At 52.1% G+C, this 12,640-nt stretch overlaps 1 protein-coding gene across 10 annotated transcripts in view; it reads left to right on the forward strand.

Moving 5' to 3' along the window:
• ARHGAP32 (Rho GTPase activating protein 32) overlaps nucleotides 1–12,640 on the forward strand; it is a 275,382-nt gene that overhangs the window by 218,966 nt on the left and 43,776 nt on the right. For all 10 annotated transcript variants that reach the window (XM_075442313.1, XM_075442318.1, XM_075442319.1 and 7 more), the window contains one exon: nucleotides 9,425–9,527. In XM_075442313.1, coding sequence (XP_075298428.1) covers nucleotides 9,425–9,527 — 103 coding nt within the window. The remainder of the gene's footprint in view (nucleotides 1–9,424; nucleotides 9,528–12,640) is intronic.

Raw genomic sequence — 12,640 nt, forward strand, 5'->3', positions numbered from 1 at the left:
TGCCTCGGAAGATTCGGAGCGGAGCTCTCCCCAGCTGCTGAGCTGCTGGCAGGCGTGGGAGGCCGCAGTACCGCGGTGAGCAGAACCTCTGTGCCTGGCCGCGCCGAGAGCCCGCTGGGGTGGGAAGCTCTGTAGGCGCTTGTGGCGTGGATACATCATCAGCTTCCATAACTGGAAAGCTGGAGGTATTGCTTTTCCTGCTGAGAAAGTAAATGCCTGCCAGAGACAAATATCTGCAGGGTGGGTGTCAGGAGGATGGGGCCAGACTCTTTCCAGTGGTGCCCAGCAACAGGACAAGGGGCAATGGGCACAAACTGAAGCAGAGGAAGTTCCAGCTGAACAGGAGGAAGAACTTCTTCCCTCTGAGGGTGATGGAGCCCTGGCCCAGGCTGCCCAGGGAGGCTTTGGAGTCTCCTTCTCTGGAGATATTCCAGCCCCGCCTGGACGTGGTGCTGTGCAGCCTGCTCTGGGTGACCCTGCTTGGGCAGGGGGTTGGACTGGGTGACCCACAGAGGTCCCTTCCAACCCCCACCATCCTGTGATTCTGTGACAAAGGGTACCAACGCACCTGTTTCTTGATCTCTGTCCCTCCTATTCTTCCCAGTTCCCCAAATTTGTTATTGACTATTTTGGACGAGTTGGGTAGGATGAAAGAAAACGAAAGCTGAGACCTTTCAGAATGGCGTGCCAGATGGAGCTACGGCAGATGTGGGAGCTTGATCCTGTCACGTGCTGGGCGCTAGCAACACCCGTTGGCCGGGGATGGTTTTATTCTCCGGTGCGGGTCCTGACGCTCGGCAGCTAAGCTTCTTAACGGCGCCTTGGGATTTCTGCCGACACGACGGCTGCTGCTGGGCCCGCCGGTGTTACCCGTCCCTGCGAGCAGTCCCCTGCCTGTGGCTGGGGGAGGCAGTTGGCTTTGATGCTAATTTATTGCTAATTGGAGCACAGGGAGAACGCTGTTATGGGAGCAGAGGAACACAGGGAATGAGAGCTCAGGCAGCGTCTTGGCTATAAAAATCTGGTTCCCCTTAGCTCGAGCCTGAGTTCGGTCATCTAGATGTCATCTCTTTGGTTCCTAGTGTTAATGTGAGGAGTGCCTTCTACTAGCTGATAATTTTCATTACAATAGAAGTCTGCCTGGCTGGCTTTGGAGCTTCGCTGTCTGTGAAGGAAACCTTGATTTGGAATTCAGAACAGCTGAGTCTTACAGATTTATTAATTTTAGGTTTTCTTCATGTTTGAACTCGTAGAGGGTAAATGTAACCAGTTTCCACTCTCTCTTACCACTAGAAAATGAAACTGAACATGACAAGAAGTAAACTTTGCTGAAGAGGAGAAAGTTACAAATATTTACAAAATTGTTGCTTTTTTCCCCTTCCTTTCTTTAAATACTATTTTCAATGGTAAACGCAGCCCCTGAAAGCCAAGAACTAACAATTTATGTGCCGAAAGCCCAGCTAAAATCCCTGCTCACGATGCCCTCGGTAGGGAATCGCTTTGCTCCAAGATTTTCACCTCGGAAAGACCTTTTAGCATTTGCAGAGCTTCCGTCAGAAACGGCTCCTCCGGCTTTTCCCCGGGCCCGCCACGGTTCACACAGCAGAGAGTTACGTGGCGGTGCGGCAGCCCCGGGGCGTAGCTCCCCCAGGTATGTGTGGAATTGCCAGGGCTTGAACGCTGGCAGCCACCTCGATAGATTTGCTCAAGCCTCGATAGATTTGCTCAAGCCATAACTTCGCGTTCTTACGCCAAGGTTTGTTGACGGGCTCCACGAAAACGGCAGGTCGTGTGCGTTAGCTGGAACGTTGAGATCGGGGCGGTGAAGTTGGCCACCATCACTGCAATGGGCTGAGGAGAACGTTGGCTGGGGCTGAAGGTTTCTGCTAGATGCGTTCGCTCTGTGAATGAACCCTTGGGGCATTTTTGTGCTTTTAATAGGTATTTTCAGAGTATCCAAACTGATAAGTTTGAATGTGAGATAGAAAGTTGCAAACCTCCAAGTAGGTTCAGATCTGGCGTCCTGCTTTTGCTTCTGCCTCTGGTTTTAGGCATTTATATGCCTGAAGGAGCTCGTGATTAGGACAGAAATCGGAGCTTTGAAGGGTTGGTTTGCATTTCTCTTTTCTGCTAAGACATTTCTTGTGTCGCTTTTGGCAAGTCCTTGAAAGTAGGATTCATCTCCTTCCCTCCCAGGCGTCTCAGCAGATGGGTGTACCTGGAGGGCGAGTCACCCTGTCTACCCCAATATCGCTGTTTTTAAAAAACAAGTGGATCATAACTTCTCCCTTGGCACAGCAGGAAAGATAATGCGTCCTTACGTACCCAGTGGTTTTTGTGATGCCCTCCTTGGTGTCTGGGGAAGGAGAGCCGTAAATAAACACAGGGCAAGCGGAGGAAGCCCTCCTTTTCCACCTCCCTTAACAGTGTTTTTCCATATGCCATGGTCCCATTGAGAAAACTGAAACTAGTTGAGTAGTACACGGCTGGTCAGTGGCAAAGGGCAAATTCTACGCCAGAATATTTTATTTAGTTCACAAGAAATTGTAACAGATCTGTCGGTGCCCGGGAATTGAGTTCAGGAGACCGCTGCCTGTACGTAGGGAGGATCTGGTTCCCCATCGGTGAATTCTTTCAACTAGTTGGAACTTTTAAGTTCTGTTTGTAAGCTGCATGGCGTAGAGATGATACATTAAACCTTTTCTGCTCCTTGAGTGATGTACTGTTGTGCTTGAGAAATCATTAGCCACAGCTCAGCGTAAAAGGGGGAAAACTGGTTGTGAAGTTGCATTCGGGGGGTAATTCGGTGCGGCTGTTGGGACTGGACAGCCCCTGTGAGCTCCTGGGTAATGTCAGCCGTACCCTTCCACTCGTCCTCCTCTCCTGCTGGCTATTCCTTCATTTGGAGATTGGCAGAATATTGAAACCAGTCAGCCTCAGACATGCCAAAACCAGTTTCCTTTCAGTATTTCGCAATTTATACTATGTTTTTTTATCAAAATCCCTCTCCAGAGGACTTGGGCAATCAAAGACCTAAGCTGTAGTCGGAGTTTTGGTCAGTGAGCTGGGAAGCGGGTGCTCGTGAGCGCAAACCCCGCCTCTCACGCGCTTCTCGTGGCCTCGGGGAACTTGTTTGATATCTCCCCTTCCATCTCCACGCTCGTAAAGTCACACTAATAGTGCGTGTCTACCCCCAGCGTGCCACAAGGGTAAGCTTCTAATGCTTGTGAAGTACTTGGAAGATTAAGAGCGTGATATAAACATTAAATAGTATTTATTCAGGTGTTAACACAGGCTGGCATGCTAGATCCAGAGCAGCCTTGTGAATATCTGCAGGAAAAAAGTAAATTTACCTGTATCTATCCCCTGTATTTATTTTGTTTCTTAGTTGGGTTTGCGTAATTTCGCAAATCCAGACGTGTCAGACGTTGTGGAAACGGGTGCCAAGCTCAGTGGAGCGCTGCTGTAAACGGTGAAGAGCCGGCGTGCGCTGGGTGCCTGAACGTTTCTTCCGAGCCGGTGGCGTGTGCCTCGGCACCCCCGGGCCCGTGCGACGTAGAAGGTGGATCCAGCAGCGTGGACTGAAGTGCAGTGGTTGACCCACGTTGCAGACGAGCAGAGGACATTCCCCTTCCCTCAGACGCGTCCTCTGCCGCGCAGACTCGTTGGACACAAGTTGATGCTTTTGAAGGCCAACAGTTTTGAGCTATTTTGGGCAAATTTCCAAACGCAACAGACACTGTTATTGCTTCAGCATCTGCCCCCTGAGTTGCTGGAACTCAGCGTTACTGGGGACGGGGTTAGCATGACAGAGGTACATGGGGTCCCCACGGAGAATTACTTGTCGGGGGGTCACCCCTTGCAGAAGGGGAGAGCTGCGCAGGCAACGCAAGCTTTTGCAGTTAAGAAAAGAGACAATTTCTCTCTCCCCTCCTTTTTTACCCTGCCTGCAGCTGTGGGAAGAGAAATTCTTTATGCCTGAGTGACCCAGACGGCAGCAGGGAGTTGAAAATTAATTTGCATTTCGAAACACTGCAGCTGTAGGGGAGCAAACGTGAGGAAAAAATGTATTTGTGGGTATTTTGTATTAAAACCAAAAACGCCGACCCCGGAGAATTAAGTGGGTGCAGCCTGGGACACGGACGTACTACGCAAAGGCTCCGGTCTTCGATCCAAGGGTGGAGAGGTGCCACTTGCAGCCCTCAAGTGCAAAAATGCCCTGGCATGGACATACCCACTGCATCGAGGACGTTGTTGAGCTCGCAGGGCGTGCAGAACGTGGCTGGCTGCCGCTGTGGATTTTGCTCACAGGCTTGAACTTTGGGTTTGTTTTTCACACGGTTCCTGGGTAAGCGGCCGTGAAAAGTCCGGGCTGAAAAAGCAGAGTGCGGTGCCGGGGGCCGATTCCGCGGATGGGCACGGCTCTTGGAACCGACTCGGGGTTTATGGCCCCCTCTTGCAGCGCTGCACTCTTCCCAAGTGCAAAAGTCAGACTTCAAAGAAAAACTGTGCACGTTACCAGGAAATAGTGTGGCTTGTGACGGCGGGCTCAGACCGTTCAGCTCGGGAGCAGAAATAATTTTAGAGCATCTGGAAGGAAATTTGCTTTTTGGTTGGTCTCGTGCTTCTCTCTTACTCCTGGTGATTCAAACGTGAGGACACGGATTTAGGAGTGAGACAAAAGTCCTCAGAAGAGAATCTTTGAAAGTTTGATTTTATTTTTTCCGAATGTGCAGGGGGTGACAGGGGACATGTGCAGGCACCTGGCTGGGCTGCGGGGAGCTCCTTGCAGAACAAGGAGGAGGAGGTCTGCAGCCTCTCGCCCCACGCCGAGTTACACCTCTGTGTAACCTTCACTGTACGGTGGAGGGAAGAGTTTCACAAGTGAGCAGTTCGAAATGAGCTTCCTAGAAAAAGTTACAGTCTGAATTAGGGTTTTTTTACTGTTGTTTTAGAGAATGCTTGGTCAGTTCTTCGCAAAATTGAGCTAAAAATAGGAAGAATGATTGGAGTAAGAGCAGCTGCATTTCTTCAGGCGAGGGTGTTCGTTGTCGGGTTCTTGCGCCGTCTCATGGCGAGGGAGACAGGGCTGCTTTGGCGAATCTCGGATGTCTCGAAGCTGTCAGAGCCTCAGCTGGTCGCAGAACCTCAGGAAAGGCCCCGTCCGTGCCACACCTCGCACCTTTTGTGTTGCTCTGGGTGTTGTCTCCTCCTCCTCTGCCTGTTCCCAGCCTTCCTCGGTGGTCATCTCCTGGCTGATTGCTTCAATTTATATCCTCGGGCCTCGAGATACAGCCCTTAACCTTCTGCCATGTTCCTTCACTTCGTTCTGGTTTTTCCATGTGCTTCTGAAGTACCACTGCCTGTACTCGCTAGCCATGGTTGTCACCTTCATTGAGGCAGCTCGGGGTGGCACCCGGGACAGTTTGTGACATTGTCCCCGTTCCTGCTGGGCCGCGGGTTTAGCTTTCCGCGGTCGTTCGCGGCGTGTGGAATTTGGCATGCCGTGGCCCGTTGACCAGCCAGAAGGCCTGGCTCGGACCTGGAATATTGTGAAAACGGCATCTCCCCTACGAGGAGAGGCTGAGGGAGCTGGGCTTGTTCAGCCTGAAGAAGAGAAGGCTGCGAGGGGACCTTAGAAATGCTTACAAATATCTGCAGGGTGGGGGTCAGGAGGATGGGGCCAGACTCTTTTCAGTGGTGCCCAGTGACAGGACAAGGGGCAATGGGCACAAATTGAAGCATAGGAAGTTCCAGCTGAACATGAGGAAGAACTTCTTCCCTCTGAGGGTGATGGAGCCCTGGCCCAGGCTGCCCAGGGAGGTTGTGGAGTCTCCTTCTCTGGAGATATTCAAGACCCGCCTGGACAAGGTCCTGTGCAGCCTGCTGTGGGTGACCCTGCTTCAGCAGGGGGGTTGGACTGGGTGACCCAGAGAGGTCCCTTCCAACCCCTACTATTCTGTGATTCTGTGATTCTGCTGGAGGGGAGCTTGATGGGAGGCCTTGTTCCCTGGGCTGAGCAAATAGTGCTGATTCCAGGAACGTACTAAGAAAATAAAAAAAGAATTAAAAAAAAAAAAGCAAGCCTCCCCAAACCCAGGGAGGAAACATTACAGAAGATTAAAGAGGAAAAAAGAAAACCAAGAGAATAGGAGAGGAAGCGTGCCTGATTTCAAGATGAATCAAAATGTTCTTCAGAATGAAAACCATAAAGCTTTTGCTTCCTCTTAATGGCAAAGAATTAACCAGTTAACGAGCCCTAGGAGATGCAATAAACCTTTCAACCCAGCTGAGAGATGCTCAGGAATGAGTTGAAAAGAGTTCCTGTAGCTGGAGATGAAACGCCCTCGGGTCTCCTGTGTCGGTGCGTCCGCCTTTCCAGCCCTCTGCACTCCTGGAGCCGCCCGAGGTGTGGGACGAGGGGAGGGGACGAGGGAGGGTGGCTGGCTCTGGAGCGTTGCAGCGTGGCACCCGCCAGCGGGTTTAGGAGGCTGCGGCAGCGGCTTCGCTGCGGAGGGGTCGGCTGGAGGAGACCGCGTTGCTCAGGGGAGGAGTGAAACCAGCAGCGAGTGTTCGTGCGCCTGTATGCTTGCCTGGGAACATGGAGCTGGAAAGGGCCATGTGCTGGGCTGAATCAACACCGATTCCGGGCGCAGAGGGTCGCTGGGGCTGGAGGAGCTCCCTCCGTGCGCCGTTCCCAGAGTGGCCTGCTCGTGGCGGCTGTCAGAGCCTTTATGGCTCTTAATACAAACCACCTGCCTCATCAAGTCTGGTTGTTCTAATTGCAGGAAACCGCAGTAATTAAGTAACATTAATAGAATTTTAGCGTAGGTGCTACTGCATCCTGTAAGAAGAAATCTCCATTAGTTTCCCGCCGGGGTGCAGCTGAGACACCTTTCTGCTTCAGACCTGGTCGTTAGTTTGGGATCTGGAAGCCAGGACCTGAACGCTGAGAAGTTCAGCTCTGCCGCGGGGGAGGGATTTGTGCAGCAGGCAGAGGTGGGTACAGAATCACAGAATGTTTGGGGTTGGAAGGGACCTCTGTGGGTCATCTAGTCCAACCCCCCTGCCGAAGCAGGGTCACCTACAGTAGGCTGTAGAGGACCTTGTCCAGGCGGATCTTGAATATCTCCAGAAAAGTCCCAATGTGATGGCAGCAGCCACTGTAGGTGGTGGTCTGGGCACCGTTTGCATTCGCAAAATTCGTTCTTAGCTTGGGCTGTCATCCTGCCATTTCACTCTGGTGGTAACAGACACTGTTCCCTTCATCCGTGTGCATATACGTATATATAAATGTATATTTAGCTAAAGGGCTTGGGATTCAAAGGGGAGAGGGAGGTTAAACACGCATATAATTGGCAGGTGTCATCGTTGTTGAAAAATCAAGTCACCGTTCCAGCAAAGGGCCTTCAGGTATAATTACAGCCCTGCTTGAATTGCAGTCGCTTCTCCAACCATGCAGAATTCCCCCAAAATATCTGTGCTGCTGGCATGATATATTTAGCTTCAAGAACAGCTCGTCCTGGTAACCAGATTAGGAAATGCGTAGAACAAGCCCTCTAGAATGCTGTCAGTGTATGTTAATTATTGTAACTCTGCCCGCTTGAGGAGCGTGGTGTTGGCGCTGCGTCCCGCACCTTGGCCCGACTCGCAGTGTCGCGGCAGGGTGCTGCGCAGCCGGTCCATAAACACCCTCCTCACCGTGCTGGTGGTTTGCCCAGCCAGAGGAACCCCGGCAGGGCGAGGCCTGGGAGCTGCGCCGAGCTCGCCCCGCGGCACAGCCCTGCCGTCGGGACGCGCGGGCGGCTGTCCGGGAAGCAGCGGAGCTGGCTGGGCAGGAATTAGGCAGGCAGGGAACACGCTGTTTGTTTATTTGCTGATTTATTTCAGAATAATGACCTATTTTCAGAATAATGACCTATTTTCAGAATAATGACCTATTTTCAGAATAATGATTGGGTGCTACAAGTTTCAAGGGGACACCTGCTGAGATTCCAGGACGGAGCATCACAGCCTTGGGGATTTTGCAGCTGAGCGTTAGCAGATCTTGCCACAACACTAAAACTGCACCAGTTTATCCCTGGGTCAGTAGTGCAACACGAAACATCCTTTAGCACTTTTGGGCAGCTGCTGGAGTATGATAGAACTCCTTTGCTGTCCACTGAGAGCCTTAAAAACTCTCTTCTTCAAGACACGTTGAATCTTTTTGTGTTAAGGGGTAAGCGTTGACCTGGAAAAATGTATTTTGAGACGGTACTGGAGCGTAGAGCCGTGCGTTCCGCCTGCTCTGTTCTGGGACACGTAGCCGGTGGAGACAATCTGAGTATTTAACTCCCAAGGGCTGTGACTTTTCTCCAGCGGGGTGGGTGTTTGCCACAAGCCGGAAAAAAAGCAGCGAAGCGGCTGGGGAGGGGAAAGCACGGAGCGTCTAAGTTCAGCGGCGCTTAGGAGAACTGACTGGCAGATGGCATTTGCTGCTTGGTGGAAGGGGATTTGCCACGTGACCTGTTCAGAATCTGTGTCACATGGCAAATTGATCAGACCTGGCTTCTGATGTGAGAATAAATCTAGATCGTCGTAGGAGCTCTAGCAAAAAAGGTGGTTTGCAGAGGAACCCACAAGGATCTGAGCTTTTTCCGTGAAGATTTGACAAGAGCTCAGTCCTCATTTTCATTCTGTGTTCAGGGCAGTTGTATCTCCCTTCTATAAATAAAGTGATTTGCTCCTCCTTAAGCTTATGAGGATGGACAGATAGCTCCGGCAGCGGATGCTGCAGGAGGCTGAGAAGTCGAGTGGAAGGGATCGGTTGGTGAAGCGGCTTGAATATTAACTTGACACCTAATTATATCCTCTGGGCTGATTTTTTCCATTCTGTCATACCCCGGTCTGCCTGCAGTTTCTGCGAGTGCGGTACGCTGTGGAGCTGTCGGAATCCCCTCGCGCTCCGGCAGGCACTGGGGATGAAATTACCAGTTGTAAAAACTCCTGGCCCTGGCGCAGAAAGTAGCATCTCCTTAATGTTTGTATTTGCATAAAGCAGGCAGCATAGGTTAATGCCGTATAGATTTGAAAACAAAGGAAGCCTTTGGCCAAAGAGGGTGTTATTTACTCAGTTTTATAGCTCTGCTGGAATGGCATTTAACACCTCAGTTCTTGTGGGAGTCGATGGGACCTGCACCGTCTCTGCTTGACCAGCATTGACTTTTTTTCCAACCTGATTCATATCCTGGCATCTCTTCAAAGCAAAGAACACCTCTGACCAGTTTCCACACCCGCTCCTGAAGTTAAATTTCTTACAGGCTTTCTCCTCTAAGGAAGAACTAAAGCAGTAGCCCAGCTGGGCTTAGTTTATGGCGTCTGACAAGACCACAAACTGAGCTAGGACTTTAACGTGCTCAACTGACCAACACCCCTTGTTCTTCAGTCCCCCAGGTCCTTAAGAGCTGCACTGAATTCATCGAGAAGCATGGCATTGTGGACGGGATATACCGGCTGTCGGGGATTGCCTCCAACATCCAGAAGCTCCGGTAAGGGCGCCGGGTTCGGCGAGGGAGGCACGCGCCGCGTTCGAGGGCTGCGCTTGCCGGGGCTTCGCTGTGGGTGGTCTGGGCTCGGCGGGTGCTACGCTGCGTCCGTCGCGGCTTTGCAGCGACCCGGGGTTGTTCGGTAGCCTCCGTTTCGCAGGAAGTTTTCCTTCAGGATGGAGTATCGGAAGGCTCATGGAGACGCTGGGCTGTCACGTTTGGTTCGTGTTTCCCCTTGCTCCTGGAGCCCTTCTGAGCAGCTGACGTTTCTCCTTGCTCCTTTGGACTCAGAATATCACAGAATATCACAGAATAGTAGGGGTTGGAAGGGACCTCTGTGGGTCACCCAGTCCAACCCCCCTGCCGAAGCAGGGTCACCCAGAGCAGGCTGCACAGGACCTTGTCCAGGCGGGTCTTGAATATCTCCAGAGAAGGAGACTCCACAACCTCCCTGGGCAGCCTGTTCCAGGGCTCCGTCACCCTCAGAGGGAAGAAGTTCTTCCTCATGTTCAGCTGGAACTTCCTGTGCCTCAGTTTGTGCCCGTTGCCCCTTGTCCTGTCACTGGGCACCACTGAAAAGAGCTTGGCCCCATCCTCCTGACACCCACCCTTCAGATATTTGTAGGCATTTCTAAGGTCCCCTCGCAGCCTTCTCTTCTCCAGGCTGAACAAGCCCAGCTCCCTCAGCCTCTCCTCGTAGGGGAGATGCCCCAGTCCCCTCCTCATCCTTGTAGCCCTCCGCTGGACTCTCTCCAGTAGCTCCTCATCTTTCTGGAACTGGGGAGCCCAGAGACTCCTGGCGCATTAGCAATTAGTTGGTAATGTGGAAAGAACACTTGTGTACCTCTCGGTGGGTGGCACTGCCCTGCCGCGCGGCTGTGCAGCGAAGGCCTAGGTGGGTGTCCGCCCCGCGAGGAGCGGCTCTGGTCGCGGTGGGTGGTCGTTACCCGCTTGCGAGGCTGATTTTCCTCCCGTCGTTCCGTGTGCGTTTTTCCGTTGTGAAGGGACTGGGAGAACCTCGTGGGGTGTGACTAATTCCAGTTCGGCTCCCGGGCCCGCGGCCTGGCCGAGGCAGCGAAGGGGCATTTTCCGTGTGGGGGGTATCCTTTTTGTACCAGTTACGCCCAAATCCACCGGGCAGGTTTGAGCCGGTGCTGTTACTGCGCAAACCCTGCTTCGGACGGGTTTATTCTGGTCCAGCTTAACCCTGTTTCTCATCACAGCGAGTTCAGTTTTTAAAATCTGCTCCGGAGGCTTCGATAAGCAGGCTCCAAAGACCACGATTGTGGCCATTGCCCCACAGCAGCCTTGGCTGAATAAAATGTTTGCCCTTGCTTCGGTTACATCCCTTGAACTCCCCCTTTTGACTTGTGCTGGGCCAGCTTTCTGATCGCTGCCCTCATCCATTTTTTCCCTTTGTGTTGCCAAGGCCGTTTTCTCCTTCATTGTTTTCCAAAGGTGCTTTAGAAATGGTTTTCTGAAACTTTTAACGGCATAATTCCCTGGTACAGTGCAGAGAATGAAGTGACAGCCTGGTTTTCAGTTTTCTGAGATGTTCCAAAGACAAGAGGAAGGGAGTAGATTGCCCAACTTGTAGACTCTGTCCCTGTTGTTCATCTAAATCACTGCGGATTTTTGTGGGTGGTTGCTTGATGAATGTGGGACACGTTGCATTGCTGCAGTTCCCAGCTATATAAACAGATCGCTTGGCTTGTTGCAAAGCTAGGGCTGCAGTATCCTTAGAAATGAGTCACTGCTCTTAACTTTCACATAGCAGAATTAGATCTCCTGGATTTAAAGGGCCTTTTGGTTGGAGAGAAAGTTAGAGAATTTATTCCACATGGGACTCTAGGGGTTGGCTCTTTAGCAGTGCAGCAGCCGCCTTTATTTGGCTGGCAGGAAAACAGAGTGGCTGTGGAGTTGGTGTGGCTCTGGCTGTTTTGGGAGTCTGTGAAGTTGTATTCTTCTACTAAAAAAACCTTCTTTTGGGGTCAAAAGAAATAATTTCTAGTTCTCGAAACAGCCAGTGCAGAGAGAAGAAAGGCTGAATGTAGCAGGGCTTCCCTTTCTTCTTCCGTATTCTGCTTCTTCAGGGGCAGTTCTCTGACATGGCATGAGATTTGTTCCTAGGGGAAATATGGTGGAGTCCCAGGAGTACTGGACTAGGGCAGGGTACGGCCAGAGAATTTCAGCCAAGGCTCAGTTTATTCGTGTGGGGTGGGTTGGTGTCCTTCCCCGCTCTCCCTTCCAAGCTCTGCTGTGGAGCCAAGCGCAGGAAAGAAGTTTCTCCCCAGCTCGGAGGAAGCGGTGGGTCAGAAGGTGCCTGGGCGAGCGACGTATACTGAGCGCTGAGGAGCGTGGCTATGGGAGTCCATCAGCTGGGGAGAACAGAAACCTTTATTTCCTTCTGTGCTGTCTTTGAGGACCTGGGGCGGGGTGATGGCCCTCCCGTCCGAAGAAGCAGAGACCTCTTCTTCCCCCCAGCCTGGCATAGTGACAATGGCTTCCCTCACGCAGCCTTGGTCTCTGGGGGGAGGAGGGAGCTCCTCCCGAGCTCGGGGGGTGTGCAGGTGACCGCTGCGGTTACACACACGCCTGGTGCCTTGGAGACACTTAGGGGTCTGGTTCTGCTCTGTCGGCGGAGGGAGGCGAGCTGGGTGCCCGAGCTGTGCTGAAGGCAGGTTTTGTGATTTGGGCTTTTCTCTCTCTGAAAAGCAAGGGAATGCTCAGGGATTTTCTTCATGTGGTTCCTGGCTCACCCTGCAGCAGAGGCGAGCTGAGCTCACCAGCTTGTCCCCGAGGACTTTCTGCGCCCACTGGTTTCCACGTGCAGCAGCTGCCGATGGCGCTGCTTTGTCGTTTCCGTCTCCAGGCCTCTGAAATGCAGGAGGACGACAGCTTTCTTTCAGACCTGTGGGCACTCCTGCTTCGGGCAGCTCCCAGTCACAGCCCTCGGGAGTTGAATACTCAGATTGTCTCCGTGGGCTTGGAAGACGTGCTCTGGAGACTTTGTGAAGGGCCCCATTGCAGCACAAGGGATTTCAGACTCGCCATTCAGTTGTAAAACTAACTGAAAATAATTTATTAGGAAAAAAAAAATACCTTATTTTGGAGAA

Source organism: Opisthocomus hoazin, chromosome 24 (genome assembly GCF_030867145.1).
Source record: "Opisthocomus hoazin isolate bOpiHoa1 chromosome 24, bOpiHoa1.hap1, whole genome shotgun sequence".
Classification (NCBI taxonomy): Eukaryota; Metazoa; Chordata; class Aves; order Opisthocomiformes; family Opisthocomidae; genus Opisthocomus; species Opisthocomus hoazin.